The sequence below is a fragment of the Scylla paramamosain genome, chromosome 30 (assembly GCF_035594125.1).
Source record: "Scylla paramamosain isolate STU-SP2022 chromosome 30, ASM3559412v1, whole genome shotgun sequence".
NCBI classification, from domain to species: domain Eukaryota; kingdom Metazoa; phylum Arthropoda; class Malacostraca; order Decapoda; family Portunidae; genus Scylla; species Scylla paramamosain.
Window position 1 is genome coordinate 16441114 of NC_087180.1, and position 27651 is coordinate 16468764.

The 27651-nt window shown below is 41.2% G+C and overlaps 2 protein-coding genes across 5 annotated transcripts in view; one reads left to right on the forward strand and one right to left on the reverse strand.

Moving 5' to 3' along the window:
- Positions 1-27442, reverse strand: part of LOC135115926 (lys-63-specific deubiquitinase BRCC36-like) — a 58624-nt gene extending 31182 nt beyond the window's left edge. Inside the window, exons 1-8 of one of the 4 annotated variants that reach the window (XM_064033061.1) lie at positions 27291-27442; positions 26436-26570; positions 26069-26167; positions 25752-25857; positions 25561-25649; positions 24951-25082; positions 24416-24524; positions 21602-23045 (exon numbers count right to left, since the gene is read on the reverse strand). In XM_064033061.1, coding sequence (XP_063889131.1) covers positions 22876-23045; positions 24416-24524; positions 24951-25082; positions 25561-25649; positions 25752-25857; positions 26069-26167; positions 26436-26549 — 819 coding nt within the window. In that variant the 5' untranslated portion in view covers positions 26550-26570; positions 27291-27442 and the 3' untranslated portion in view covers positions 21602-22875. Of the gene's footprint in view, positions 1-21601; positions 23046-24415; positions 24525-24950; positions 25083-25560; positions 25650-25751; positions 25858-26068; positions 26168-26435; positions 26571-26781; positions 27096-27290 lie in introns of those variants that run through there. The other 3 variants (XM_064033064.1, XM_064033062.1, XR_010276101.1) reach the window with 3 other exon arrangements.
- On the forward strand, positions 5044-21974 carry LOC135115927 (putative tyrosinase-like protein tyr-3). Its single transcript, XM_064033065.1, has 4 exons — positions 5044-5321; positions 18494-18610; positions 20002-20127; positions 20654-21974. The coding sequence occupies exons 1-4, from the start codon at positions 5249-5251 to the stop codon at positions 20746-20748; spliced, it is 411 nt and encodes a 136-aa protein (XP_063889135.1). The 5' UTR covers positions 5044-5248; the 3' UTR covers positions 20749-21974.
- Positions 27443-27651: the final 209 nt, after the last annotated feature.

The window sequence follows — 27651 nt, forward strand, 5'->3', positions numbered from 1 at the left end:
GAACAACTGTAGTTTCTGTGGACGCTAGCTTATAGTGAAAGAGAAACAGCAATGAGAGATATAGGAGGGAAGCGATTGAAGGTGAATGAGGAGGGAGAAGAGGAAGACAGAATTATAAGAAGGAAGGGGGTGATTAGAGTCCTTGTATGTCATGGTAGCGAGTTTTGACGTGCGGCGGTCTTCATATGGCGAAGACCTTGATGAGGCGTGGAAAAATGGTAAATATCACGCCCGATGCTGCGGACGATAGCTGTAATTACAACCCTGACAGCCGTGACGAGCCCATAGCTTCCCGTGGTGTGGCTTTCACCGGGGTCTGTATGAAGTTTAAGCCTTTCAGTGTGATATACAACAATTCACAGCGCTAAATGTAATGTATGAAATCTTTATAAACATCTACAACAAAAAGGGGGATTAAAAAGAAAGGATTTTGAAATTTCTAGCCAGTACAATGTTTGGAAGTGGCTGTAGAAGAAATGATAACTAACAGTGGTTAGTAATTAGGGAATGATGTTAATTTGGGAAGGGCGTTTTTCTGAGCTTCGAATAGAGGCTAGCTTCTTTGGCTTAATATTACTGTAAGGGTGAAAACTGTGACTAGGAAGCTATGGTGGCTGTTATTTCTGCAGGTAAGTTAAGTTTTCAGAACACGTTGAATTTCCTCTCATCAGAACAGTTTCCAAAAGCCACAAAAATTATTAGTCAGGTTTGTACGGTTGTTTTCTCTCTCGATGTTTCAGAATCTTTACAAAATCATTACTAGGATTGTGGAAACTCCCTTAGAAACCCCAATACCTTCCACTAGAACCTGTTAAAAGTAGAAGACGCTGAAACATTTAAGAATATACACCTTGGTAAGAAGTCAAGCAATCTTGCGTATTTACTTCAACTGTGTTTTGCGTTTATCATCCTCGAGTCTTCTGATCCCCTTGGAAATCTGTCACTTAGGTATTTAGATAGCCAGCAGATCAAAGGACACTACACTGAAAGAATATGCAAAGTCTATCACACTGTGTTCTGCGTTTATCATCCTCGAGTCTCCTGATCTCCTTAGAAATCCGTCACTTGTTAGGTTTTTATACTGCCAGCAGACAAGAGGGCATTAAATTGAAAGAACACGCTAAATATAATGAAAAAAAATGCTTGAATGTGAACAGACTTTTGACCCTGACTGTACCTTCTGCCCTCCACGTGCTTTGTGTTTTGCAATTTTGAATTTGTGCCTTTGTCGTCATCAGATAAGCTACGAACTTTGGTCTATATGTGATTAAGCTCCAAGGTTGAATCTGCCTTCATGCAAGTAGGAAGGTAGTGCCAGCAATGCCTGAACACAGAGATGCACCACTCATGTGAAACTAGGAAGGAAGGAAGCACTGCCTTGGGAGGAGCTTGCATATGAATAACCTGAATGAGTGAGAGAGAGAGAGAGAGAGAGAAAGAGAGAGAGAGAGGGAGAACAAAAAACGCGGAAATAATACCAGGAAAAATGTCTCTTAAAATGAATGAGTAAATAAATTTTTGAAGGTGCACTGCTTAATTGGATTTTGTTAACTTGCATGGACGAAAAAAAAAAAAAAAAAAAAAGGTAAATCAATAAAAAAAATTAAAAAATCAGAATAAATAAAATGTCAGTGCGCTACTGGAATATCAACAAAGTACACGGGCTGAATAAAGAATGAAAATGTTGCACACAAAACCTCTTCGATTTATTCATTACTACACGCATGGCGACACATACTAACATCCCAGCGTGTCGTTTCCCTCGTAACAACAAAAACAAACAGCGAGGGAATGAAATCACACGCGAGGGAACGAGTGAATGAAAAATTGTGAAAAACAGGCAAGGCAAGCAACAAGTAACAATACATTTTCGTTCTTATTATTATTATTTTTTTTAATGCTTCAAGTTACACGACATGAGGGCAAGAGGTTAATATTTATATAAACTGGATTTTTTCAAGTAATTTCATCTTTATCTTCAGCGGCTTGTTTGTTAATAATGTTTGGAATGTAAAGGTAAAAAAAAAATTAAGTAGCTGACTAACCAGTTAAGTAACTAAATAAATAATCAGCTACATAATTAAATAAACAAATAAAGAAAGAAAGAAAGAGATAAAGAAAGAAAGAAACTATACTTCGAGATATTCTTTCTTAAACTGTTCCATGAGATTTTTAAAACGTTTAGTCTCTCTCTCTCTCTCTCTCTCTCTCTCTCTCTCTCTCTCTCTCTCTCTCTCTCTCTCTCTCTCTCTCTCTCTCTGACGCACTACCAAATGCTGATTTTGATTATTAATTGATAAGAGTAGGGATATTTATGTGTGTGTGTGTGTGTGTGTGTGTGTGTGTGTGTGTGTGTGTGTGTGTGTGTGTGTGTGTGTGTGTGTGTGTGTGTGTGTGTGTGTGTGTGTGTGTGTGTGTGTGTCCATTTCCCTATCTATCTACAGGTCTACCAAATATCTACCAAATTATGTACTACCAACATAATTATCAACTTATCTACCAGTCTACTTATTTGCATACTTATCTATCTACTAATCTACAAATCTGTGTATCTTTCTATCTAATTATCCATCCATCTATCTATCCATCCATTTATTCATCTGATCCCCTGCTGTCACCGATGCTCTGTCTCAAGGTAATCATCAGCCATGTAAAAGTCCACAAACGTGAGTCACCTGAGGGCTCACCGCGCTACCTGCTTCCCGTCACATCGCGCCTCACACCTGCACGGATTTCTAGAGGGAGCGGAAGACACTCCAAGACTCACCTGCCTGAATGACGCGGGTGGAGTGAAGGACAAGGCCATCGATTCTACGGAAATGATGATGATGATGATGATGATGATGATGATGATGGTGTTTCTTTTTTGTGGTGGTGGTGGTGGTGGTGGTGATAACAGCGATAATAATGATAATGATAATAATGGTAATGATGAGGATGATGATGATGATGATGATGATGATGATGATGATGATGATGATAATGATAATGATGATGGTGATGATAATAATAATAATAATGATAATAATAACAAAAACAACAACAACAATAATAATAATAATAATAATAATAATAATAATAATAATAATAATAATAATAATAATGATAATGAGGATGAAAATGATGATGATGATGATGATGATGATGATGATAATAATAATAATAATAATAATAATAATAATAATAATAATAATAATAATAATAATAATAATAATAATAATAATAATAATAATAATAAGAAGAAGAAGAAGAAGAAGAAGAAGAAGAAGAAGAAGAAGAAGAAGAAGAAGAAGAAGAAGAAGAAGAAGAAGAAGAAGAAGAAGAAGAAGAAGAAGAAGAAGAAGAAGAAGAAGAAGAAGAAGAAGAAGAAGAAGAAGAAGAAGAAGAAGAAGAAGAAGAAGAAGAAGATAATGATAATGATGATGAAAAACAACAGCAGCAACAACAACAACAACAACAACAACATTGATAATAAAAGTAACAATATCAACAACAACAATGAAGAAGAAGAAGAAGAAGAAGAAGAAGAAGAAGAAGAAGAAGAAATAATAAGAACTGGTTGAAGATAGCAGCGAGCAATGAATGGTTAATAATTGCACACACACACACACACACACACACACACACACACACACACACACACACACACACACACACACACACACACACACACACACACACACACTCGTGCAGACAACGAACAAAAAAAAGGAGATCGCTTTATATTCCAGCTGTCCTTCATTACCTGGATAAAATCAGTGATATGCCGGCATTCTCTCTCTCTCTCTCTCTCTCTCTCTCTCTCTCTCTCTCTCTTATGAACTCCCACTAAACATTAACTCTTTCTCTTCCCTACATATAATTACGAATGATTTTAAATACACTCTAAGAAAACAAGGCACCTACAATTACTAGTCAATTTTGATGTCGTATCTTCGCCAAAATTTAACACACCAACTTCGTTTCCTCTTAGTAAATATTGCGTCTAGAATATTCACTTCTAAACCTTAAAAATCACCATGAGAAGACAATGCATTCAGACAATTGTAAACTCTTCTCTCACAGTGTCATGAGTTGAGGTTCATTTTCTGGAGTTTTTGTCCATCTCATGAGGATAAACTACCTAAACAAGACTTAAGCATAACGTTTACATACGAAACTTTGTGTATCATTAACATTCTTTCCCACATAACTAACGTGGCATTCAAGAACACCAGGAAGCAAAGAGGATAAACACTACCAGCCAGACCTTTGGGCCGTAGCGAGGCTGTTTGTGATAAATTACACCATTACGAAGTAAGACGTAGGACGATAAAGACGAAGGTAGAGGGAACAAAATAGCTCGAGAAAACCACAAGAAGTAATGAAGGCGTGAACAGAAGTCATTTCCTTGAGCAACGACAACCCACTGGACGATTATTATTACTATGAAGTTTAATTAAGTTTTCTGCAGCTCATGGCCAGCCTTCTCCTTCACAAATAAGTAAATCAATCACCGACGCACCCTGGTCTCTATTAACTCTGGATAAACAACGGCTAAACGGGCCTTATAGATTTTACAGCCCTTGGTCAGTCTTTTTCATATGTGGATAAGTAAATGGATAAATAAATAAGCAATCAAGCTCCTCACGACAATGGCAGTATGCAGCAAACGCCCGTGAGCTCCGTGACGTCAAGACAGAGCCGCCAGTGTTTTGGGGCAAAGGTCGCCGCTTGTGTGTAATATTACATCACGTTTCCACATGTTTTGCCTCTCGCCGGAGCTTCAATCGCGCGCGCCAATCGACAGCCAGCAAATGTGATGACGTAGCGGCAGCCAATCGGGGCGGAGACTGGTGGAAGCGGGCACCCGGCAAACTCAATGCCGCAATGTTTAGTGTTTGATTTCCTTCATTCTGTTACGTTAACAAACCAAGTAACGCAAGCACTGTGTGTTACCATGTGCATTACGTCATACTCCTTCGTCCCCTCCGTCAGGACACTAGGCACCGGCGGAAGTGGTGACCGAGAGTTCCCAGTAACGGGGTCAGGTGTGCTCAGGACACTCGGTGACGTCAGAGGGAGTGTGAGTGTGAGGCGCACGGTCAGGTATAAAACCCGACGCCAGAGGTTGGTCTGTGTTACCTGGTGCTGCTGGAGCCTAGTGCAAGGTAGAGTAGCTCGCGAGTGCTTGACAGCTGCTGGCCCTTATTGGAAGACTGTTGTGTCCGCCCTTTGAACGCAGGACTGTCTGTTGCTTTGGGTGATCATGGCGCTGAGCTGTCTTCAAGTCTCGTGTGCTGCTGCTGTTGCGGTTCTTCTCATCTCCAGTGTCGCTGAAGGTAAGGCGATAGGACACACTAACTCCACACAGGGAAATAAACTGGCGACACTCCTTTTAACTTATTGAACACGGGTGACAGGAAGGGAGAAAAACAACTCCAGCCACTTCTGTCGATCAAATGCCGCTGCGGGAAGATGCGACAGACACGTTTTTCCTTTCAACGTTTATGGTAAAAAAAAAAACGTATTATTGACTTAATGGTGAAGGGAGAGTGGTGTGCGGCGGTCTTTTCAATTTCGCGGTGTATATCTGTGATAAGCACAATTCATGACGACTTAACTCAATAAGGCGATATGGAATAAAATAAGTCATGAAATCAATTAACTTACAAATACTTATAATACAACAAAAATTAAAGTACCTAAATTGAACAAGGAATTCGCATAAAACAAACAATAACAACACAGGGACATGAAACAAAAAAAAAGGGAAGCTGCAAGAACCCACAAGAGGCCTACGGGTGGAAGTCCCTGTGGTTAACAACTCCAACACGTCACAGTGGAAAATGAAAGTAGTAAAAAGTGCAAGTTACGCTCAAGGGGCTGTTCTGGCGGCGTAATGGGGAGGTGCCTGCACGAGTTTCCTTTCTGAAAGTCCCCTGCTCGCGTGCTGGAGGATAAAGCCACCCGTTTGCGAAGGTCGAGGCGCTGTGTGTTGCGTGCGTGCTTGTTCCGTGTATCAGAAATAGTAGTAGTAGAAGTAGTAGTAGTAGTAGTAGTAGTAGTATCATTAGCAATAGTAGTAGTAATATCAATTGCACTAGTTATAACAAAAACACCAAGATCAATCACAAAAAAAAAAATAAAAATAAAAATAAATAAATAAATGAGAATAAGAAATAAAAAAGTAAAACACACACTCCACTAAACAAGACCAAAACACTGCCAGCCATAGCCAGCAAGCACGCCAACATGTCACCCACCACCACCACCAGCCCTGGCCACCACACCCCTTCACACCCTGACTCACGTGGCACGGGACGAGAAAGCATAAGATTACACGACCTTGGTGGAAGACTCGAGGGTGTTCTAACCTATTTACTCCCTGGAAAAGTTTTGAGTGTTTAAAATTGGTCTGTTTCATTTGTTGGTTTATTTTTCTATCTTGTCTATCCGTTCATTTATTTCTTGTTCGTCAGTGAAGGTTATTTCTTATCAGTTAGTTTATTTATCTGTCCGTTCATCTGTTTGTCTTCCTCTCCGTCAGTCTGGATTTAATATATTCACATTTCCGGATCGCATATTAAATCTTTTTTTTTTTTTTTGTTCTTTTCGATAGTTATATTCTTCACGTATTTTAATTAACTAATGTGGAAGTTTTCTAAGGTCACGCAGCTTTCATTCCTCCTTTTTTGTAGTACGTTATTTTCCAAACGCCTCGGTAAATATTCAGTAATGATTAATATAAAAGTCCTTACTATCCTCATCAATAAATGAATGTATGACGATGTTATTTACACGGAAATTTTGAAACTAACGTAAATATTTAGAACTACGTGATCATCTGCATCATCTTAATTAAAGACGACAGCCTGTTGGATGTGATAATATTTCGTTCTGCTTCAAAATTGAGTGATTGGATTTGCACGCTGTAACAAAGTGGTCATATGACGCCGCAAAATATTGACAAAAAAAAAAAAAAAAAAAAACATATACAGCTACTAAGACAAATAAAAGATGTTGACTGAGAAAAGATACACAGTAAAGCTGAAGTCAGAAAAAAAATTAAACTACATTGCGTATCAAATTTAACAAAGTAATCACAGCTTCAAGACACGCCAGTCATTCCAAATCACCGGAACAACAACAACACCGAGAACTCGAGACTTGCGCAGACTACACGTGTTAGAAAGAGAAAAAAAGAAAAAAAAACACTGGACTCGCCCACTTCCTACCTTTTTTCTTACAATTATCGAGCTGTAACAAGAGTAAAAGGATACCAAGGCCAGCATGCATTACAATCCAACCTCCGCTTCCTGAAGGCCGGTCATTCCTCGCGCCAGGGAGTGAGATGAGCAGGAAGTGACGGCAGCGCGGGCAGTAGAGAAGTCTGGCAACGTGCACCCGGTAGTGAAAGTGGTGCAGGATTGCCGGCGACAGCTTTATTACTCCCTGTTTTACTCTAATCTCCCCTTCCTTCCTCCCCCTTACTGGAATATACACTACCTCTCATTGACGTAGGTTTGTCTAGGTTACTACTGTCACTCTTCAGGGTCACGCTACCAGTGGGTTAATGTTTTGATAATCTTTAACGGCACCAGCATCCCGCCTTCGGTACTCCGCGCGTGTAGCAAATGTGTACCTCATGACCGGTGGTGTGGATACAGTAGGAGTGGGTATGGGTAGCCCCGCCCTGTTATCCCCGCTTCATTAACGCCTCGAGTGCTAATGACTTGGTTTTTTTCCTTCGCTTGGGGGATTGTTACTGTTTTTTATGAGGGATGGTAATTCTACTTGCACTGAAGGGTTTGCTCTGCTCGACCATTCCCTTTTTACTGTTGGTGGTGTCTTGAAATTATCGTCTAAATTCGTATTAGACATTTTATTAAGTTCGACAAGCCAAGGTAGTGATATTAATTTATTGATATTTAACTGATGTAACTGCACATCTAGTCTGGCAGAAAAATCATGAGGAAGCTTCTTTTTTCTCTCTCTCCCTCAGAAAATATTGGCGATGCAGTTAATAAACTTGAAAATGAAAACTTCGACAACGCTTCACAAAACTTAACTTTCTTCATCATATTTCTCTTATGATCCACTCAAAAAACTGGCGAGACACTACAATGCACTAAAGACGAAACCCTCGATAACACTTTACAAAGAACTAACTTTACTCTTGTGTCGAGTTTGCAAGTAGACACAGCATGGGGCGAGGCGCGTCATGGCCAAACTGACACACAAGCATACGGAACTGACAATGTCCCAACCAATTCTTTTCCTCCTGAGAAACACATAAGGCAAAGGACAGGAGCTTTGCATAGGATGGCCTTGGTCTGTCGCCTCAACCATAACCTTGCGGCGGCAGACACTCTTAAGCAACCGCTGCGGGTGGACGAGAAGCAGCAAGCAGTGACTACAAGAGGAGAAGAAGCGACGTAGTAGAATTCATAACACCATCAGGCGCTCTTCCTTTGTCAAATGTCACTCTAGCGTTCTGTCAATTAAAACTAAGAAAATAGTCCATTTATCAAGCCTAAGCGCTAAAGTTTTCCATATGACAGTCTAGAAATAGGTTAACTAGCATCGGTTTATCGGTTTTCAAGAAGGAAGCCCAACTGTAACATTTTATCAGAGTACATTTCTTACTTCTAGCACTGATCTAATACCGAACACTTCCGCAACGCACCCCACCATCCCTCAGAGCCCCCAGGAAATAAAAACACTACCAAAACCAATCCCCCTCCATGCCTGTCTCTCTATCTCGAATCAGCATTTCATGGAAGTCCTCAGTTCCTTATTTGCCGCGTCCTTTTCTTCTTCCTACTCGTCGATCTCTTCCGTTTCTCTGACAACACATACCAAACCCACCACGGACCGTACCGCTGGGACTTTACGGGCATGGCCTTGTCCGTATCCGTGGTGTCGCGTTCTTCGTCACCCTCCCTCAGCACCCTCGCCTCGCCTTACGCAGCACGCCTTCTGATGGCACGAGGGGACTTCCGCACTCCTTCCTACTCTTGGTGCATCCGATAATCCTTGCTCAGGACAGCGGTCACTCCCTCCACAGGGTCCGGAGTCCGCTATACGCATATCGATTAATCTACACTTTGAATTCATTAAGAGAGAGAGAGAGAGAGAGAGAGAGAGAGAGAGAGAGAGAGAGAGAGAGAGAGAGAGAGAGAGAGAGAGAGAGAGAGAGAGACTGTGTGTGTGCGTGTGTGTGTAACCGGCTTATAATAAATACCTGCATGAATGAGGAAAAAAATAAACATAAATCTCAAATGAACTCAATCTGACGAGGAAAAGTGTTTCGTTATGACTCACTAAGAAGATGAAGAAATTAAGAAATGAAACAGAAAGAAGAGCGAGGACGTGGAGAGAGAGAGAGAGAGAGAGAGAGAGAGAGAGAGAGAGAGAGAGAGAGAGAGAGGGAGAGAGAGGGAGAGAAATGAGGAAAGTCCGAGGGAAGGGAAAAGAGCGAGGGAGGTGTTTCATAATTGGTCGCGCTGGACTCACCCCAATGACGTGGTGGATTGTTGTGACTCCTTTCTCTCTCTCTCAAGGTCGCCGAGACGAGGAAGTAGTAGTAGTAGTAGTAGTAATGTAGTCGTAGTAGTGCCACAAGAGCCGCTCCCCGCTGAACGTTTTCTTTCACTTTTTTTTCTTATTTATTTGTTTTTTTCACCGTCAAGAAGTTCAGAAGACAAGGTTAGACACAGATGGAAGCTACGGCAATAGAGAACAGGAGAAGGGTGATCCGGATGAAGAAAAACATAGAGAGCTGTTGCAAAAGCGAAACTTCGGACCTACAATTGAACTGATCAACTTTCGATGGCACACTGAGACGTTTCGGCCCCTTACCTCGAATACGTGTGACATCTTTTGATATTTATTGGGGTTTCAAGGTTCTTATGATATTATTGATAGTTAAATGAGGACTCTGCATCATCAGTAATAAGAATACCCATGAGAACCCAATTTATCACCTCAGTAGCCTTTGGAAAAGAGGCCTTAAGGGAATACGAAACGGTTGATGATACGATGAAAGACTAGACTATTATTTATGGTATTATATGAAGCGCCAGGAGGTCTATCAATGCTTACGTGCCGCTTTATTTCCATACATAAGCCGCGTGTGCCTGTGTGTATGGAGGGTTGCTGTAGACTTGAATAAAAATAAATAAATAAAAAAAAACATTCTCTCGCCACCACAGTCGTCACAGAAGCAAGATACTAAACTAGCAGGGTGCATCTCTCCGACACTAAACCCACACAGTCGAACAAAAACATTCATACCACAACTGTGTCCACTTGACAGTCCTGCTATCCACAACACCATAGCAGCACCTCACTCCCCATGTGGACAAGAGCTTACGACTGACAGATACGACTTGTGCACACCCACTTTGAGAGCGTTCCTGCGTACACACCTTTGCAAGACTCACTTGAGCCAAACGTACCATTGCTATGAAGAGTGTGAGTAGAAAGAGAACGCAGAGAATATCCCTCTTCGTGTTTGGATGGAATCTTCTAAAGCCTCTTAACGCCACTTGCTATGAAGAGACAAATATATTACTGCTATAAGAGGATAGATAACACCCCTCCTCGTTTATGTAAGTGAAAGTGGTGATGTCACTTGCTATGAGGAAAAGACTTAGTGAAGAATAGGAAGACAGTGAGAAGACTTATTCCCTTTCACTCAAGTCCTTTTACCGATTATTGTTCAGAGATAACAGCTTCGTAAAGTCGCTAATACGAATAGACATGGTGAGGAGGTAGACAAGGACACTTTCTTTCGCTTAATCCAACCACTTTCCTTACTCACTGCTAGAGGGGATTAAGCACACTCTCGCACACGATCAAACAAAAACAACCAACTCTGCCCTGCTCCGTGACCCTCCAGACGCAGTGACTCGTGAAGCGCAAACTGTAAAGACACGAGAGAAGTTTTGTGTCTCCGGTTTTGGATTCAAGACAGGGTACGGGTATCAGACTCACCCAAACACAAGAGGAGCAAACAGACCTTATTTCATGATTGCGCACTTGAAAACTAGCATGGGAGAAGGTCGAATGGGTAAGAAAATGACGAGGTGGAGAAAATTTAATACGAGCGACCACGCGGAAGCTGTTTGGGGTGGATGAAGGAGGAACTAAAAGAAGAGGAAGTTCATGGGGATGACATATCAGAGAGGACGACTCCACATAAGGCAATGAGGAAAAGAACCACCTACCCTGGAAGAAAACGTAAAAAAGTCCCACCTGGCTTTGATACGTTTACGAAAATGGGATTCCTCGAAAACCACACTGCATTTTAATAAGATGAGGAATATACGACTAAACACGTGTGAACTTGAAAGTACTGGATGGAGGAGCGAACGACCATGGCCAGAAGTAAACAGAATGAGATGATAACATTGCGGGAGATGATCATACACTGATACAACGATCCCGATCTCACGGGTAAAGGCCACACAGGTGAAGCCCGCACGTGTGCCAGGTGTTCCGTGCTTAATTGGCCATAGATCTCCACCGACATATGTGTCTAGTCGGCAAAGGTGATCGAGAATGCTGACAGCTGCATGTGGGAATAGTTTATACCGGCCCAGAATATAAATTATAGAGTATGGCGAAGGTATATATGAGAAACAAAAATGTACATCGCACGGTGTTGATTATTTTGTTGCGTGTTTGTGCTGACTCATGTGTGATTGCGTGAGGTTTACTTTCTCCTCTGGTGCATGTGGCATTGCGTTAAGCGGTAACTGTTTTGCTTGTTTGTGTTTCCACCATACACCCTCCAGAAAAAAATAATAATAATAATAGTAGAGCAAGAATATAAAAGTAAGAAAAGTATTACAGAACATAACACAAACAATTACTTCATACTGTTTTTTTTATCTAATTATCTTCTCTTTCTCAATATAGTTTTTCCTTCTTTAACAAATTTCAGTCACTTCGTAGGTCATTTTTTGGTCGTTGCTCTGTCTAATGCTCGATCTAATTTCATTCTTTATCATTCTTGAAGTCGAAAATATATGAAATCCCTCAATACGTAAACCATATATATTTTCTTTAATTATCGTTTATTTTCGCTTCCCTTATTATTATTCTTAAGATGAACGAAGTCAAATAACAAAAAAAACAGGACTAATATAGTGAGTATCGTGCAATATCATCTCCCACATCTTGAGAACATATTCAAGTGTGCCTACGTTCTATTTTCCAAAGCCAGGAGGGCAGGAAAGTATTCAGCAAAGGTCTTAACCGCTGCTAAACAAACGGTCAACACCAAATATTGCCCAGGTGTAAGTCGCGACCCAGCCAACGTTTATTTTGCAACGATAATTTTCTCTCCTTTCTGTTCCTTTTTATTGTATCTCCTCCAGCTCAAGTTCTTATTTGTCTTCCTCACCTTGGATTACGATTATTATTTTTTTTCGAATGTTTCCTCTCTCTCTCTCTCTCTCTCTCTCTCTCTCTCTCTCTCTCTCTCTCTCTCTCTCTCTCTCTCTCTCTCTACTATTTGCTTTTCTGCTATCATCTTTCTTTTTTTCTGAATCTCCTTTTCTTAATTTTTATGTCTATTACTTCCTGTTTCCATTAATTCTCTCTCTCTCTCTCTCTCTCTCTCTCTCTCTCTCTCTCTCTCTCTCTCTCTCTCTCTCTCTCTCTCTCTCTCTCTCTCTCTCTCTCTCTCTCTCTCTCTCTCTCTCTCTCTCTCTCTCTCTCTCTCTCTCTCTCTCTCTCTCTCAGCCGAGGGCCAAGGTGGACGAGTGAGGAGGCCCTTCACTCTCCCTCTCATGCATCATTGTTACTTCCAAAACACTGCATTAAAAACTTTCATACGAGTGATTGCGTGAAGCGGTCGTCCCTGTGCTTGCCTGGCCCACGTGTGCTGATGGAGTGACTGACCGGCTGACTGACTGGCTCTTTGGCACCGTGGCATCTGTGGCTATGTGGTGTTGTATTAGCAGCGAAAGAGGATTGTGGGTAAAGAAGGTGTTACTTAAGGTTCAGTTCACGATAAGAATGAAGAGGAGGAAACTGTCGTGTAATGGTAAGGTAGTGAGATCTGTCGTAATAATTTTCCCACAGGCTGTGAAGGACGCCACTCACAGGCTAGAGAGAAAGAAAAAACGAAAGGGGAGGGAGGTGATAGAAATATAGAACAGGAAATACGAAAAAAGAAAGTGCCCAGGTGGATCGCCTGACGTGTTTAATTATGACGAGGCAAGGCTGCGAAGTAAGTAATTTTGTCTTTTTGGGGATATTTTTGCCACCTCGCCCTCTGTTCATATCGAAAATTTAGGCCACACGAATGAACTTCCTTCTATTAAACGTAACGACGGACTGATCTTTTATTTTTCCTTATTCTGAGGCGCTGAGACGTTAGTATGAAATCAGAACAAGAAAAATAAGGGTGAAATTATCGTGTAAATCCCTCCCCTTCCAGTTCCAATGTTCCCTGAGAGTCTTGAGTAAGTATGGTCGTCTCTAGTTGACGTTCAGAATACTGTAAAAATTGTTTGCGCAGGAACAGAACGAAAGAGAGATTGAAGTTCTATTTCTAATCTTCCCTAAGAGTTTTTTTTTTGTAACTTTTTCATATTTCTATACAAGATTCCTATGATCGTTCCTAGTAAACAATCAAAATGCCGTAAAAACTTAGCATGGAAACGCGGAGCAAAGGAGATAAAATGAGGAAAATTTCATCTTTCTAGGCCACAGAACAATTTAAGAGAATGTAGTACAAAAATGAGCTCATAAAATTTTCTGTAAGCGAGGGTTAACGCAATTTAAGAGCATGTAGTACAAAAATGAGCCTTTGAAATTGTCTGGCAGTGAGGGCTAACTACATGACCTTCATTCCTCACTACCCGCAGAACTTCCTAACACCCAGTCTTGCAAGCACGCTCCTTCCTCCCTCACAAGCCCCACGCCCCTTCTCACAGGGTCTCCTTCTGGACGAGTGGGTCAGAGATCACCGCCGCAAAAACCAGACTAATTTATGATGTTGATTCAGATACGAGAGCGGCGGGAAGTGGAGTGTCTTTTCCTCCCTTGACTGGGCTATGCGAGCGGGGAGTTGTGCTGTTGTGGCTCTGTGGCTCTCTTTCTTTCCTTCCGTCTGGCCAGCATCGAGGTCAGCCAAGGAGAACTCGAGTGGGTTTCCGAGAGGCAGATGCAATGTGTGTGTGTGTGTGTGTGTGTGTGTTAATAGTTCCTTGTTCCTTGTAGTTGGGTCTTGCTGCCCTTCGCGTCGTTCCATGCTTGGGTCTTTGTTTCAATGCCATGTTAGTTGTTGCGGAGCCAAACGTCAATCAATTCATCTACTTTTCTGTGCGACATCAGAAGTTAATCCAATTTTCCGCGTCACATCAATCAGTCAGTCTATTTCTCAGCGCACATCAATCAGTCAATCTGTTTTTTTTTTTTTTTTATCGCACATCAATCTGCCAATCCTTTTATTTCTCGCACATCAATCAGTCAATCCATTTTTTTTTAACACTACATCAGTCAGTCAATCAATCAGTTTTTTACACTACATCAATCGATCTATTTTTCATCAACGTCGCACATCAATCAGTCAATCCAGTTTTTTACGCGACATCCATCAGTCAATGTATCTTTCTGCGCGACATGAACCAGTCGATCTACTTTCCTACCTCCTTTAACGAGAGACGTGCATCGGAAGAACCTGGCAAGCTTAATGAAGTACGAGGGTCTCAAAATGCCATCTCGAGGAATGAGTGGCACTGGCTAGGCTTATCTTGGCACTGTGACGGCAAGGAGGCGTGCAAATGTCTTACGTACCTCACGGATATGACGCAAAAGTGAAGGGAAGTGAGGGGAAGTGAGGATGTTTTTGATAGACGCAAGGATCAAGGATTTCGCAATATCGAATCTAGATGGACGAGTTTACGGTCAAGAAATCTTACATTCCAGAATTACGTTTTCTTTAATACCTCCTGAAATGACCCATGGCTCTTCCTGTGATCACGTGACGTATCTAGAACACCTCAATTTTTATCCATAAGCAAGTCAAGGACTGAATTATTAATAAACGATTAAAAAATACCTGCCCCTACCTGACGCCGCTTCACACCTGACTACTAATGCGTTTAAGTGAATATAATTATCAGGAGGAAGTGATCCAGTAACTCGTTCATGAAGGCAAGTGAAGCGAAAGATGATAAAGTCGTTGGAAAGACGCGAAAATTATTACGATGCACTTGTGACCGTGAAATGAAGTCCATCCAGTATTTACATTCTGATACGAAGCTGGAGAAAGGAAGAAAGTTTAAGCGAACCATTGTTTACAGACAGAAGGTTTGTCGGCTGACCTTCGCGAAGCTGCAGGACTGGTATTTCTGGTCCTGGCCTATCACCATCTGTTTCCTGCACGTCATCCTCGTCTGACCTGTGCCTGCTATGTGGCGTTCAATTACTGGGACTTCTTAGCTTCATTGCTTAGCTAATACCCGTCTATCAGTCAAGGTTCCAATTCTTAACTATACAACAATTATACCTGTAAGCATCTCAAGGTATCCATATGAGCGTCCACTCTTGTTCAGTAGAGGAAGGTTTATTGCTTAGTGAACGATGCAGTGCCTGTGTCCGAGGGGTGGGTGAAGAATCCGCTCGAGGCTCAAAAACCAAAGTAATGCAAATGAGGAGAGTAGCTAGTCCGACCTGGTCTTAGTCACTTAGCTTCCTATTCTTGTACGCTCTACTCGAAAGTCACTGGGATGATTAGTTAGGTTTTCATGTGTGTTTTTCCTTCTGATGATGCAGAAGCCATTAGCTATCTCTAGAATCCCAGAAACTTTCACTATATCCTGCTGAAGATGGTCGAGATGAGGCGTAGAAGTGCTCAAGAACAGGGCCCTGTCTCCGCTTCACCTTGACGAGAAAGCCGCGATGGGCACCCTAAGTGAATGGGCGGGTGCCAGTGTCTACACCCACGCACGGGACTGTCCTCGTTCCTGGCTGACCAGTCTCGTCCACACGATGCTGCCAGACACCAGGAAGTGCGCATTGCCTCAGCGGACGGTAAACACCCTCAGAGAAGGTATGTAAGTACCTTCCTTGAAAACCTTCCCTGTGGCGGCCTTGCAAGGCAACCGCGCTGGTCAGCCCGAAGCTTCCTGGCTCAAGGCTTCCGTTTGCCCGTGACTTGCGAGACACAGTCATGTTGAATCATAAACGGGAGACGGGGAGCCACTCACTCTACCGGCAATGTTAGCAGGGAATAAGCGCGGGTTTTCCTCTCTCTCTCTCTCTCTCTCTCTCTCTCTCTCTCTCTCTCTCCTAACGTCTGTTAAATATATGGCCCACGAGTCGCCACTGCCAAACTCTGAATTTTCTGCCGTCGCTCCAGGTGATAAGAAAGTGTTTGCTGATCTTGAAGATACTTTAAGGCATTTTAAGTCATCTCCCAGACCGCCTCTGCAAAAAGTTGATACTCTAGAACTGTCCAAATTATACTCATGAGGAAATTAATGACTAATACGCGACATGCTCCCCGCCTTAAGCTTTCCGGTTCAATCCCTCACGGTTTTCCGAATGCAAACTTGAATATTTTTGAAAGGAGAGTTTAATACACCGTGAAAACGACACAACAAAAAGTACAAGAGATAATGAAACTTCTCCGGGAAACACCTGATGTTTGAAATTTAACTTTATCACCAGAATCTCTCTCTCTCTCTCTCTCTCTCTCTCTCTCTCTCTCTCTCTCTCTCTCTCTCTCTCTCTCTCTCTCTCTCTCTCTCAGCTAATCTCCAATCCTTGTCCAATTAGGGCGGAACATTAAACACACTCAAGAAAACAAAGTCGCGAGTAAAAATGGAGTTTGAATTAGTACATCTGACGAACATGCAACCCGCGCGGTGCCTTCCTTTCCCCGCCTCGGGACAGGGGCGGGGAGGCGGGCGGCGGCAACAGGCGGCAGGTAGAAGGTAGGATAGAGCGGGAACCTCTCCATCTCTAGACAGGTGGAGTCAACAACCGTCTCAAATGACCTTGATCTTGGATGGCCGTGGCCGCGCGGAGCTGGGGAAGCTGGTCCCCTCCTCTTCCCTCCCTCTCACCTATTGCCTCACCGCGCTTGTCAACACCACTATCCCAGGACTCGCTTCCTGCCCGAGACTCACTCACCTTGATAGTAGTACATCGCTTACCTATCCGCGTGGTATTTGTACAGTTACGCAAATCTTATTATCCTTCCGCCTATCAAGTGTGTAGGTGTATGGGGTCATGAGTGAGCAGGGTTTTGTTGCGACTCTGTAGACTAAAGAAATTCGCCGTAAAAGTTTAATGAGCGAAATTTGCAATGTGTTTTCCTCCCGTCTCTTAAAGGTTAGCAACATTATGACTAGCAATGAGTGAATGCGTTTCCTGCATGTTGACGTTTATGTACGCTAAAGAAAGTATCTCCTGTGAATGAACGTATATGTAGATTACAAAAAAAAAAAAAATAAATAAATAAAAATAAATAAAAAAAAAATTACATTATCCTTCCGTCTATTATCTATAGGTGCGATAGGAATTAGAGATGAATGAATGTAAGTCTTCAATATAAGCGATCATACACTCTCAAGAATGGCACGAAAGTCGCCGTATAGGAAGACTTCAAGGTGCAGCAAATTAAGACCACCCGAGACGACACTGCAGCACCAAGAGTACCCAAGGAAAGAAAAAAAAAAAATAAAAAAGATAAGCGAGACTTCAAAACTTGGCGAGGAAGAGGAGGAATTAAAAAAAAAAAAAAAATCAAACAAGCACCACAGATTCACAGTTACCGAAGAATAATGGATAAGACCTCAAAGTGGCGAGAATGTGGAGGAAGAGAAAAAAATCAAGCATGCATTATAAACACATGATTCACAACGCATCAACGCCCAACAAGTGACGTCAAGAATGCGTCACAAGGAAGGTCGACGACTGTCCTCCCGAACAACACCAAGACGAAGATTCTCAGGTATTCCCGCTCACCTTCCCGCAGACCTGCCCAGCTAACGGTGTGGGGAGGCGCTTGGAAGGCGGAGGGAAGGAAAACTGGTATTACAGCGGGTGAAGTAACCGATGGGACGAGAAGGGAGAGGGGTTAGGAATAGGGGTGGGTAGGGACTCGGTCTGGGCTGGACGTTCACCCTTTCTCCTTGCCTAACTTCTGTCTCCCGCCCGTCTCGTAATGTAATCTTGCAGGCTAGTTTGCATTGGTTATTTCCGTTTAAATGTTTTATTACTTCATAGGGGTGAATCTCAAAAGCCACGGAGAAAATTAGTCGAGTTCTCATCGGTGTTTTTCGTCTCTCTCTCTCTCTCTCTCTCTCCCTCTCTCTCTCTCTCTGGGTGCATATATGAAGCAGAATCCTTGTGAAACTACCACTTGCATCATGAAAATATCTATGGAAAAGTAGTTTTTGCGCCTTTCACTTTCTTCCCTCTTTCACTCATGATACATTATGCACTCCTGACTATCTCCCTAATGAATCTTTTCCTCCCTCAGGCTGCAGTGACTTAGACCAGAGGTGTGAGCAGTGGGCGTATTCAGGAGAATGCACCAACAACCCAGGCTACATGAAAGTCAATTGCCCCGTGTCCTGCCACATGTGCGTCGTGCAAGGTTAGTGCATACACATCCTCACCCGAAGAAGAGACTCGAGACTGGTTGCTGTTTTACATGCCCAAATAAAAAAATAAAAAAAAAAACTTTAAATATTTTACTACTACGATTGTTCTTTCTTTACATCCAGGGCAGTGTTGGAAAACGGTTTGCATGAAGAAAAGGATGAGAGTTTGAGGTTAATTTTGTCTCTTCTAGGTTTTACTGAACTACTTAAGAGATTGGTACGGATGTTAGCGTCTAAAAAGTTATAGGTGAATATGAAAAGGTTGTTTACTAGTGAAGTGGTTTAGAGTTTTCGAGGCAAAGGTGGTGGGACGCTTCATTAGGAACATTTCGTCCTCTGCTGATACAGAGAATGAAATGTAACTGCTGTGTTGGTGCTGAAGGCAAGACAGACAGACAGCACGGTGTCCTTTCAGTCTTCCAGTAAAAAGTAACTGCAGTGTGCGAGGGTTTATTTTTCTTCCTGTCAGCTCGTTCAGGAATGCCGGCGCCCATCAGCTGTTCTCACGCCCTGCACTGAGCTGAAGACACGCCCACGCAGCGCTCGGAGAATTTTAAATCCATATTCGACACTGGAGAGAAAAAGACTAACTGCAGGATGTTGCTTTTTCGACCAGTTATTTGTAGCAATTACCCCCGAACTCTGGGCAAGCGGTATCTATTTCCTACTTATTCCTCTACTTTATTTCTTTTAGGCCAATGGCATGCACTGTGAGATAGTTAAAAGCAGCGGTACTTTTGCTGGTGGTGAGGTTGAAGAGCGTGTTTTATAGACATGCCCTGGAACCTTGCATAGCGGGGCTGGCACAAGGACCCAGCCTTCCCAGACGAGAGGGCTGTGGTTACTGGTTAGGGGGACAGGGAGGAGGTACTCGGCTCTCCCTCTACTCGGCACATGCATAGTTTCAGTGATCTTAGGATTGAGCTTTAGAAATTTTTATGTCTTTAAAGTTTACCGAGTGTTTTTTATATTCTCTTTAAAAGAAGAGTAGGTGCTTTTTCTAATGGTAGAATACTTTAAATGTGATCAGGTAAAAGGAAGGATGGATGGTTTTCTAATTTTGTTTTTTTGACGTTGGAGAATGTTAGCTTCCCTAAAGAAACTACCCTTTAGAAACTGAAGAATGGATAGCTTCTTGGTGACAGAATCTTTTAAAAACAACAACAAAAAATGGGAAGTTTTCTTATGACAAGTAAAGGTATTTGTCCCCTTCCTACATAACTCCTCCTCTCCTTTCCTCCATTTGCACCTCCCCTTCTTTTCACTGAAGCATTCCTCTTTTGAACGTATTTCTAGACCTTCTCTAATGTCACTACTTTCATTCAAACAGTTCCCTTTTGAACGTATTTCTGAAAGTTTTCCAAACGTGACTACTTTTCCACAGACAAGGAGTGCCAGAACTTAAACGAAATGTGCTACGCCTGGGCGAACAACAATGAATGCAAGACAAATTACAGTTACATGCGAAAAGCCTGTGCCCGGGCATGCAGCTTCTGCCAGCCGGCGAACGGTGAGACTAAGAGCAATATTCTGACACTTCCACACTGCACCTCCTCTACATTCGAAAGTCTCTAGTCAAATTGAAGTTACACAGATTATTAAGGGTGTTTTTATGATTCTAGTAGCAGATTAAGAAGATTTCCACAGCATAACAGGAAAACACTCGAGAACCTGAATGATCATCTGTGTCCTTTGAAAATAGTTGTCATATGATGTTAAAGCTACCTACTGATGTTTTACTAACTAGATGATAACCGAGTGTTTTCCAGTTACCTACCACCCTATATGAGAACCAGTTTCTTCTACTCTAGCAACCTAAGTCACTCAATTCCAGTCATTTATTACACTATTTGGAGTCAGTTTCTTCATTTACCACCTTATTTTTGAAGTAATATATACCTATTCCCTTTTCAAAACCTAACTTTACCATAGTGTTAATCCTGAAACCTTGCCGTTTCTCAGGAGCTGCCTTGTGTAAACCAACTAGCCTTTCATAATCTACTTATTCCATGTTCTTATACCCTCATGCCTTTCAGACCATTCAGTCCCTCATGTCCACGCCAACAAGGTGGACTCACTGTGGGAAAAGTACCAAAAACTTTACCCCGGCATGCCCAGACACCATGGATAAGTGGCGCACTGCAACCACACCTCGTCATTCTGTCATAATCACTTCAGGTTCAGTGCTTAAGTCACCGGCCGAAAAAGCGTCCAGTCTAGTGTATGTGTTATTTAATTCCTCCACAAATGTCTAATTTTTGTTTCTGCCTGTATGTAAAGTAGAATCCTAAAGTTTAATCTGAAATTGAAGTACGAGTAGGAGAGCAAATCATCATTAGCTCAAACCTTAACTAGTGATACTGAATCTGTTTATGATTGTCTGCTGAAGTACACCTCAAATTGAAGTGAATTAATGCTGAATAGAAAACTGAAGAGAGCAAGTCCATCACAAGCTCTAACTTTGACATTTTATGAGTCTATCTGTAAAATTCTTTCCTGAAATATCTTAAATTGGAGTTATGAGTTAGTAGCAGTCACTTATCATTACTATTGTGAGAGAACTGAATCTAACTGAATCAGTTATGATACAGTTGTAGTCACTCGTCTGAATCTAAAGTGAATTGTAAGAGTTTCAGGCACCAACTAACAAGTACCTATGTGGCATAAAGGCTCTTTTAGTCATTGTTACTAAATCAGCTTGAACAAAGGAGAGAAAGCCTCAAACAGGTGCTCGAATTACTGAGGGTAGAAACAAGTACAATTAGAGGACAAGCCAGAAAAAGGTCGTTAGCGCTGCCCCTTCCCAAGGGATTATTTCATTGACGTCATCACCATTGTCACTATCATCACCCCCATCTGCATCTGCATGTTCAGCTCAAATTACACAATTAAGACTTACACAACCTTCTGTAATACTAGTGTAACAGTGATATGAGGAAAAGACATCCATGCATTATTAATGATAGAAGTACTACATGTGTGTGTGTGTGTGTGTGTGTGTGTGCGTGTGTGTGTGTGTGTGTGTGTGTGTGTGTGTGTGTGTGTGTGTGTGTGTGTGGATGCAAGAAAAACAAGTCTAGTTTTACTTGATCTTTCATTAAATTTTGTATTTGCTTACTTGTCACGAGCTTTTCTTCTCGTCTGCGCTAATTCCCACAACAGTTACTCTGTGCATCAAGCACAGAGTATATCAATCTGACTTTCGGCCATTGTCACGCGCTTTTCTAGACCTTTTCACTGAAATTTGGACATTAGAAAAAAGGCATTACATAAACTTCATATATTTATTCTATATATCAAAATATTACTTAGATGTAATGTATATAATATTATTTTATATTAAAAAATTAATACTTATTTGTGTGCATATATTATCCCTGTGTGCTTACGGACACTACAACACATACTGCAAACAATACATCCTGGAGGAGTATTCTCAAACACATCACTGTCATTTGACTATGTTTAACAACCTCTACTGGAAGTTGTTGAGATTTTAAACTGTGTTTCCATAATATTGTCAATGGGAAAAACACTCATGAGGATCCTGGTAATCATCTTGGTGATCTTTGAAAATATGTACTCCTTACGAAAGGGAAAGAAAAAAAAATAAAATAAAATGCTAAAAAGTTTAAAATAAAAATAAAAACTGCTTTAAGGCTCTTGGGTATAAGTGTCCCCAAGTGATGGCTCATGCTCGTCAGTGGTCAGGCACTCCCTGCATGCTATCAGTCTGATCTATCCCTACATACTGTAAATCTGGCCCATCCCTTCATACAACTAAGTGTGCTCCATGCCCTGTACAGGAAGACATGACAAGAAGGGTTAAGTAAAAATCAGTTAATATTGATGATATTTAGCAAAAGAAAATCTTCCTACAAAGCCTCCAAATTCTACAAAAATAGAGCAAAAATTGATCTCTTCAATACCAAGGCTCATTAGTGGCTTGTATGACATTAATCAATAGGAAAGTAAGACCACTGTCAACAAATATAAGCAAGATAAATAAAAAATAATCATTATAAATAGGAAATGGGTGACATACATAGCTTAATCTATGGATGATGAACATTTGACTTCTAAATTCATGTCTATATTTGTCAAACTTAACACAAACAATGTCCCCATCATTATATATCATTAAAACACATTAAAAAAGCACTATAATGCAGATAAGAGAAGAATCTGTTCATATTAACAAGCCTTGGCATGAAGCACTTTGGTATTTGAATGTATTTCTAAAACAATAGTTGCCTTTCTATGGGTCAGGAAGAGCAACATTGTTTTCAGCAGGTAATTTCTTCATGTGTGCCTCCTCCTGCTTGAGGTATTTTGTGGTGGTGAGGACGTGACTGAGTTGCTCCTCCACACGAGACACCAACGGCCCCAGAACCAGACTGCTCAGCCTACACACACTCTGCACCATCACTGCCAGGAACAAACACCTCGTTACCAACACCTCACATCATCCCTTCCACTGCTGACAACTATCACAGTTCAACCTCTATTCTTAAGACTTTTGGCATCTTTTCTCCACTTTCAAAAGGTTCTAGTGGATATTATTGTGATTTTCAAGGATATTTGTGATAGTTTAGCAAGGCTTTTGCATCACTAATGAGACCAAACACCCATGAGAACCCAATCGATCATAACTGTAGCTTATGAATAGTTCTTGTGACGTGACAAGGCATTTACGATTAAGAATAAAAGCCTTTGTTTTTTTTTTTTTTTTTATGTAGGAGGGACACCAGCCAAGGGCAACAAAAATCTAATGAAAAAAAAGCCCACTGAGATGCCAGTCCTCAAATAGGGTCCAAAGCGGTGGTTAAAAATTGAAGGATAAGTGTCTTGAAACCTTCCTCTTGTCTTATTTGAGTAACTAGATTGTTTTACTAATTCAAAAGACTTAGTCACTCATTTCACATTTTTTTGGTTTCCTTCAAAAGTTAACAACAAACTTTTAAGGAGAAACTGTAAGAAACAAGAAAATAAGGGAAGCTGCAAGAAGCCACCAGACCTACATAAGGCAGTCCCTTTATGAAACACAGTTACTTATCTCCACCTATCATCTTCATTCATAGTAGTAGTCAAAGGGTTAATAGTCTCACTTATTACAAAAAAGTATCCCATATTTTCTCCATTCAATACTTCAGATTTATCTCAGAATATCTGTGGTAATGACTTTATGAACACAAAAAAGGAGAATAAGGAAGACAGGTGATGAGGTGTTTTGTGAAGGAGAGGCCAGGAAGTGCTTTGCAAATGGAAGGGACTGTCATTCAAGGCAAGATATCCTGTTAGTCTGTAGCTGAGACCAGAACCTGATGCTGCCTGAACCAAGACTGCAACAACAAATGTACTTGAATAATATTTTGCAACGTCTAAACTCTCATGTGTTGTGAGACTGTAATTGCCTCAGTGATCACAAGCTTATTTCTTACTACAGATTGTCCTGGAGATAAAACACCCTGCCCAACTATGCAAGAGGGGTCATTAACCATAAGACATTTTCTTTGTTATGTATCTCCTCTATCATATTGAGGAGGTTATAATGATTAAAATTTTGCTGTTAGAACTTATCAGGTGGTGAACCAGCCACTTCATTGGCAGCAACACCAAAAAAAAGTTACAGGAGATGGTGCAGCTGCCTCATGCTTGCCTTGTGTGCTTTTTAAACAATAGTATAACTGGTCGGCAAATTGATTTGGTAACCATGAGTGAAATTAAAATCATAATAATTCAGCCCGTAAAGTTGTGCAATAAAATACATCATCAGTAAACAGTGACTGAAAACTGACCTGCAATATTGTGGAGGTGAGTCAAGGGGTCTTCTCCTGCTTGTTGACGGGACAGTTGCAGAAATTCACTCTGTTCCTCATGAAGCGTAGAACACAGATTATCTAAGGCCTGAAAAAATAGGATATAATTCTTTATTACACCATGAAATAATTTGTATATGTTTCTTTATCTAGAACTACTAATATAGCATGCATATAAAAGAAGTAAGGAACTGGATCATTACTGTTGTACTTCATCCAGTAAGTCATGTTTCTTAGCTTATTGCACATGACAAAGTTCATGCTGGAAGAGTTTAAGGCTTAATACTTGCTTTTACATTGAAATTTGATTTGATTTGATTAATTTTTTTATGTAAGAAAGCACTGGCCTAGGTCTACAAAAAGAACAAGAAGAAATGCCCACTGAGGTGCCAGTCCTTAAAGAAAAGTAAAAAAGAACCATGCAAAATCCTCTAGGGTTACTTAAATTAGGCAGCAAATATCAAATAATCATTATGAAAAAGTGGGCTAAATCTTTCTTGAGAAGCTCACACACTTGCTGGTTGTTGGTGGCCAGGATTGGGGTGGACAGGATCTCAATGGGCACAGGAAGGCGCACATACTGAGGCGGCTCTCCTTCGGGGCTCTGGTTGCTGGCTTGGAAGCATGTCACTTGATGGTTGCCTATCTACAGAGAAGAGACACCAGTTGTATCTTCACCTCATATCCCACAATTTTCATAGATTAAGTTATTATGATAAATCTATGGATCTCATCTTACATTTACTACCATTGTGTAATTCCATGTGTCTACTGTGTATAATGAGTAAGTTACAATGTCCTTTGTTAATCTACTGTTTATACATTACACTTAGCAACTATCTACTTAATGCATTTAATTCTTCATATTTTGTTCTTACCAGTAATTTCCATAAAAGTGTCTCAGATAGAAATATCAGTCTCCCTTTCCTGATAAATATCTGTTGGTATTTCTTAATCTTCTGCATCTCTCACTTCTCAATTTAAACTTATTGACTCTACAGTGCAATCAGTACCACATTCAAAGACTCCAAAATTGTATGTTTCAAATGAAACTGCTTTTTTAACCTGGTCATCCTCACATTCTGCTTTCAATCCATCAATAAACAGCTTAGATTATTTTGTACCTTGGTCTTTTTGTCTTCATTATAGACAGAGAAGATGAGTCCTATGAAGTGACTGTCCATCTGCTGGTAGCCGGCTTGGGTCTGCAGATCTGGCAAGGTGATAAAAGCATAAGGATGTGGAGGTTCATACTTGAGGTGTGTACATAAGACTCGTATCACATAAGTACTTTAATGACGGACATAAAACCCACCGATATCAGAAGGCCACACAGTGATGTGAGGGTGTGAGTGGTACCAGCCAACAATGTGCAGTTCCTTTCCACTTGATGCTGACATCTGCTCTGCTCTCTGCTGTGCCTGTTGATGGACATGTCATCTAATCGTTTCTTTCACTACAATATTTACGATTTAAGGTTTATGTTTATATGCCTATGTATATATACGAAGAAATGGTGAGTGATTATTTGTAGCTCACAGTATTCTCTCTAATGCCGAGGAAAAGTTTGCTAGTCAGGAATGATGATGGAAAGAAAGGACATGTTTCAGGCATACAATTACTATTTCTCACCTCAATTAACATCTCTGGAGATATCTCTACTCGGTCCTTCCTCTTGTCTGACCTCCTGAGTGTCACGGCTGAGTGGATGTCACAGACCACTTCTTTTCCCTGACAGTGAAAAATCCTCAGTTATTAAGGAACCTCACAGAAGTGTATAACTGGCATCTATAGAGTCATAACTATACTGCTTCTGTACATAATGTAATGATGTAATACTATAACTCTCTCTCTCTCTCTAACACAAATGTACATTAAATGATATTATTCTATACACATTATAAAAAATTTACTTAACTGAGGTTTGAATATGAGTTAATCTATTGCACCATCTATCTATGCATTTCTCTACAATTAAAGGAAAAAAAATCAACATTACCTCACTGAACTCCCCAACCAGCAGACCCATCACTTCCTCCTTCTCTGTGGTGAGGGCGTGGTGGAGACACACAAGGTAGGCATCCACCGCCAGCCGGACCTGCGACACCCACATGGTTCTAATGGACAGACAGTGCTGGAAAAAAGAAACATAAAAGGAACTGATAAGATTTGAAAAGAATTTTGAAGATTACTCACTAAGATCATCTAAGCAGACACAATGTTCTTTTGCTATGTACGAGATTCTGTGGGTGAAACAGAATTTCACTACATCTATACATCATCTGGCCAATGTCATAATGCCACTGCCTCAGCCCACCAATCACGAGTGTCGACTATAAATTCACCTGCTATTGTTCAGTCTTGTCTAATGCCATCTTGTCAGTCTGTCACTTGTCACCATAGAGATTAATCACAGTCCCTTACACTTATGATTCTGAGAGGAATGCCTTGGCTAGGGAGTTATTGGTGAAACTTCTTAGACATTAGGAAAGAGATCTAGATGGATGGACGTATAACACCAGTATTAACAGCATGTTGATCAGTTTGTCCACTATAACTGCGATACAATATTGCAATTTCTAGCAGGTCTTTCTTTGAGTTGAATACGCGATGGACCGAGTTAGTAAGCAGTAGGCCGAGATGACCAGCATTCAAAGTGGTAACCCTACGAAAACATTCACTACACGTATGTAACAAACCCCCCACTCAGAGACGCCCCGCCCCACCCAGCACTATCACGCACCTTTCAGCCCTCAATCCCCACCAATAACTACCATAACTATCATATCAAACTTTGAGCATAGCTACTATTACCATCCTTATCTAGCTAACCCTACCCTGACCTCTGCCTTACATTACACAGATTCCTCGTCCTCGTTTTCCTGTCATGCACGTCAGAGTGAAGGTTGCCAGCACGCGCCAGACGATGCTTTGTTTACAAGACGTTGATGGACCTCCGAGATTACAACGGCGCCCTTGCCTTCTCAACACCACTATTTTCAAAAGCGACAAAGACGATTAGGCGAGGTATCAAGAATTTCTCTTGTTCATAAAGTAGAAATTTTGTTATTCAGAGAGAGAGAGAGAGAGAGAGAGAGAGAGAGAGAGAGAGAGAGAGAGAGAGAGAGAGAGAGAGAGAGAGAGAGAGAGAGAGAGAGAGAGAGAGAGAGAGAGAGAGAGAGAGAGAGAGAGAGAGAGAGAGAGAGAGAGAGAAT

Excerpts from the sequence above, each read along its gene's own strand:
- LOC135115927 (XM_064033065.1), top strand. The coding sequence starts at position 5,249 with ATGGCGCTGAGCTGTCTTCAAGTCTCGTGTGCTGCTGCTGTTGCGGTT. Across the intron at positions 5,322-18,493 it reads CATCTCCAGTGTCGCTGAAG|GCTGCAGTGACTTAGACCAG; the intron begins GTAAGGCGATAG and ends TTCCTCCCTCAG. Across the intron at positions 20,128-20,653 it reads CTTCTGCCAGCCGGCGAACG|ACCATTCAGTCCCTCATGTC; the intron begins GTGAGACTAAGA and ends CATGCCTTTCAG.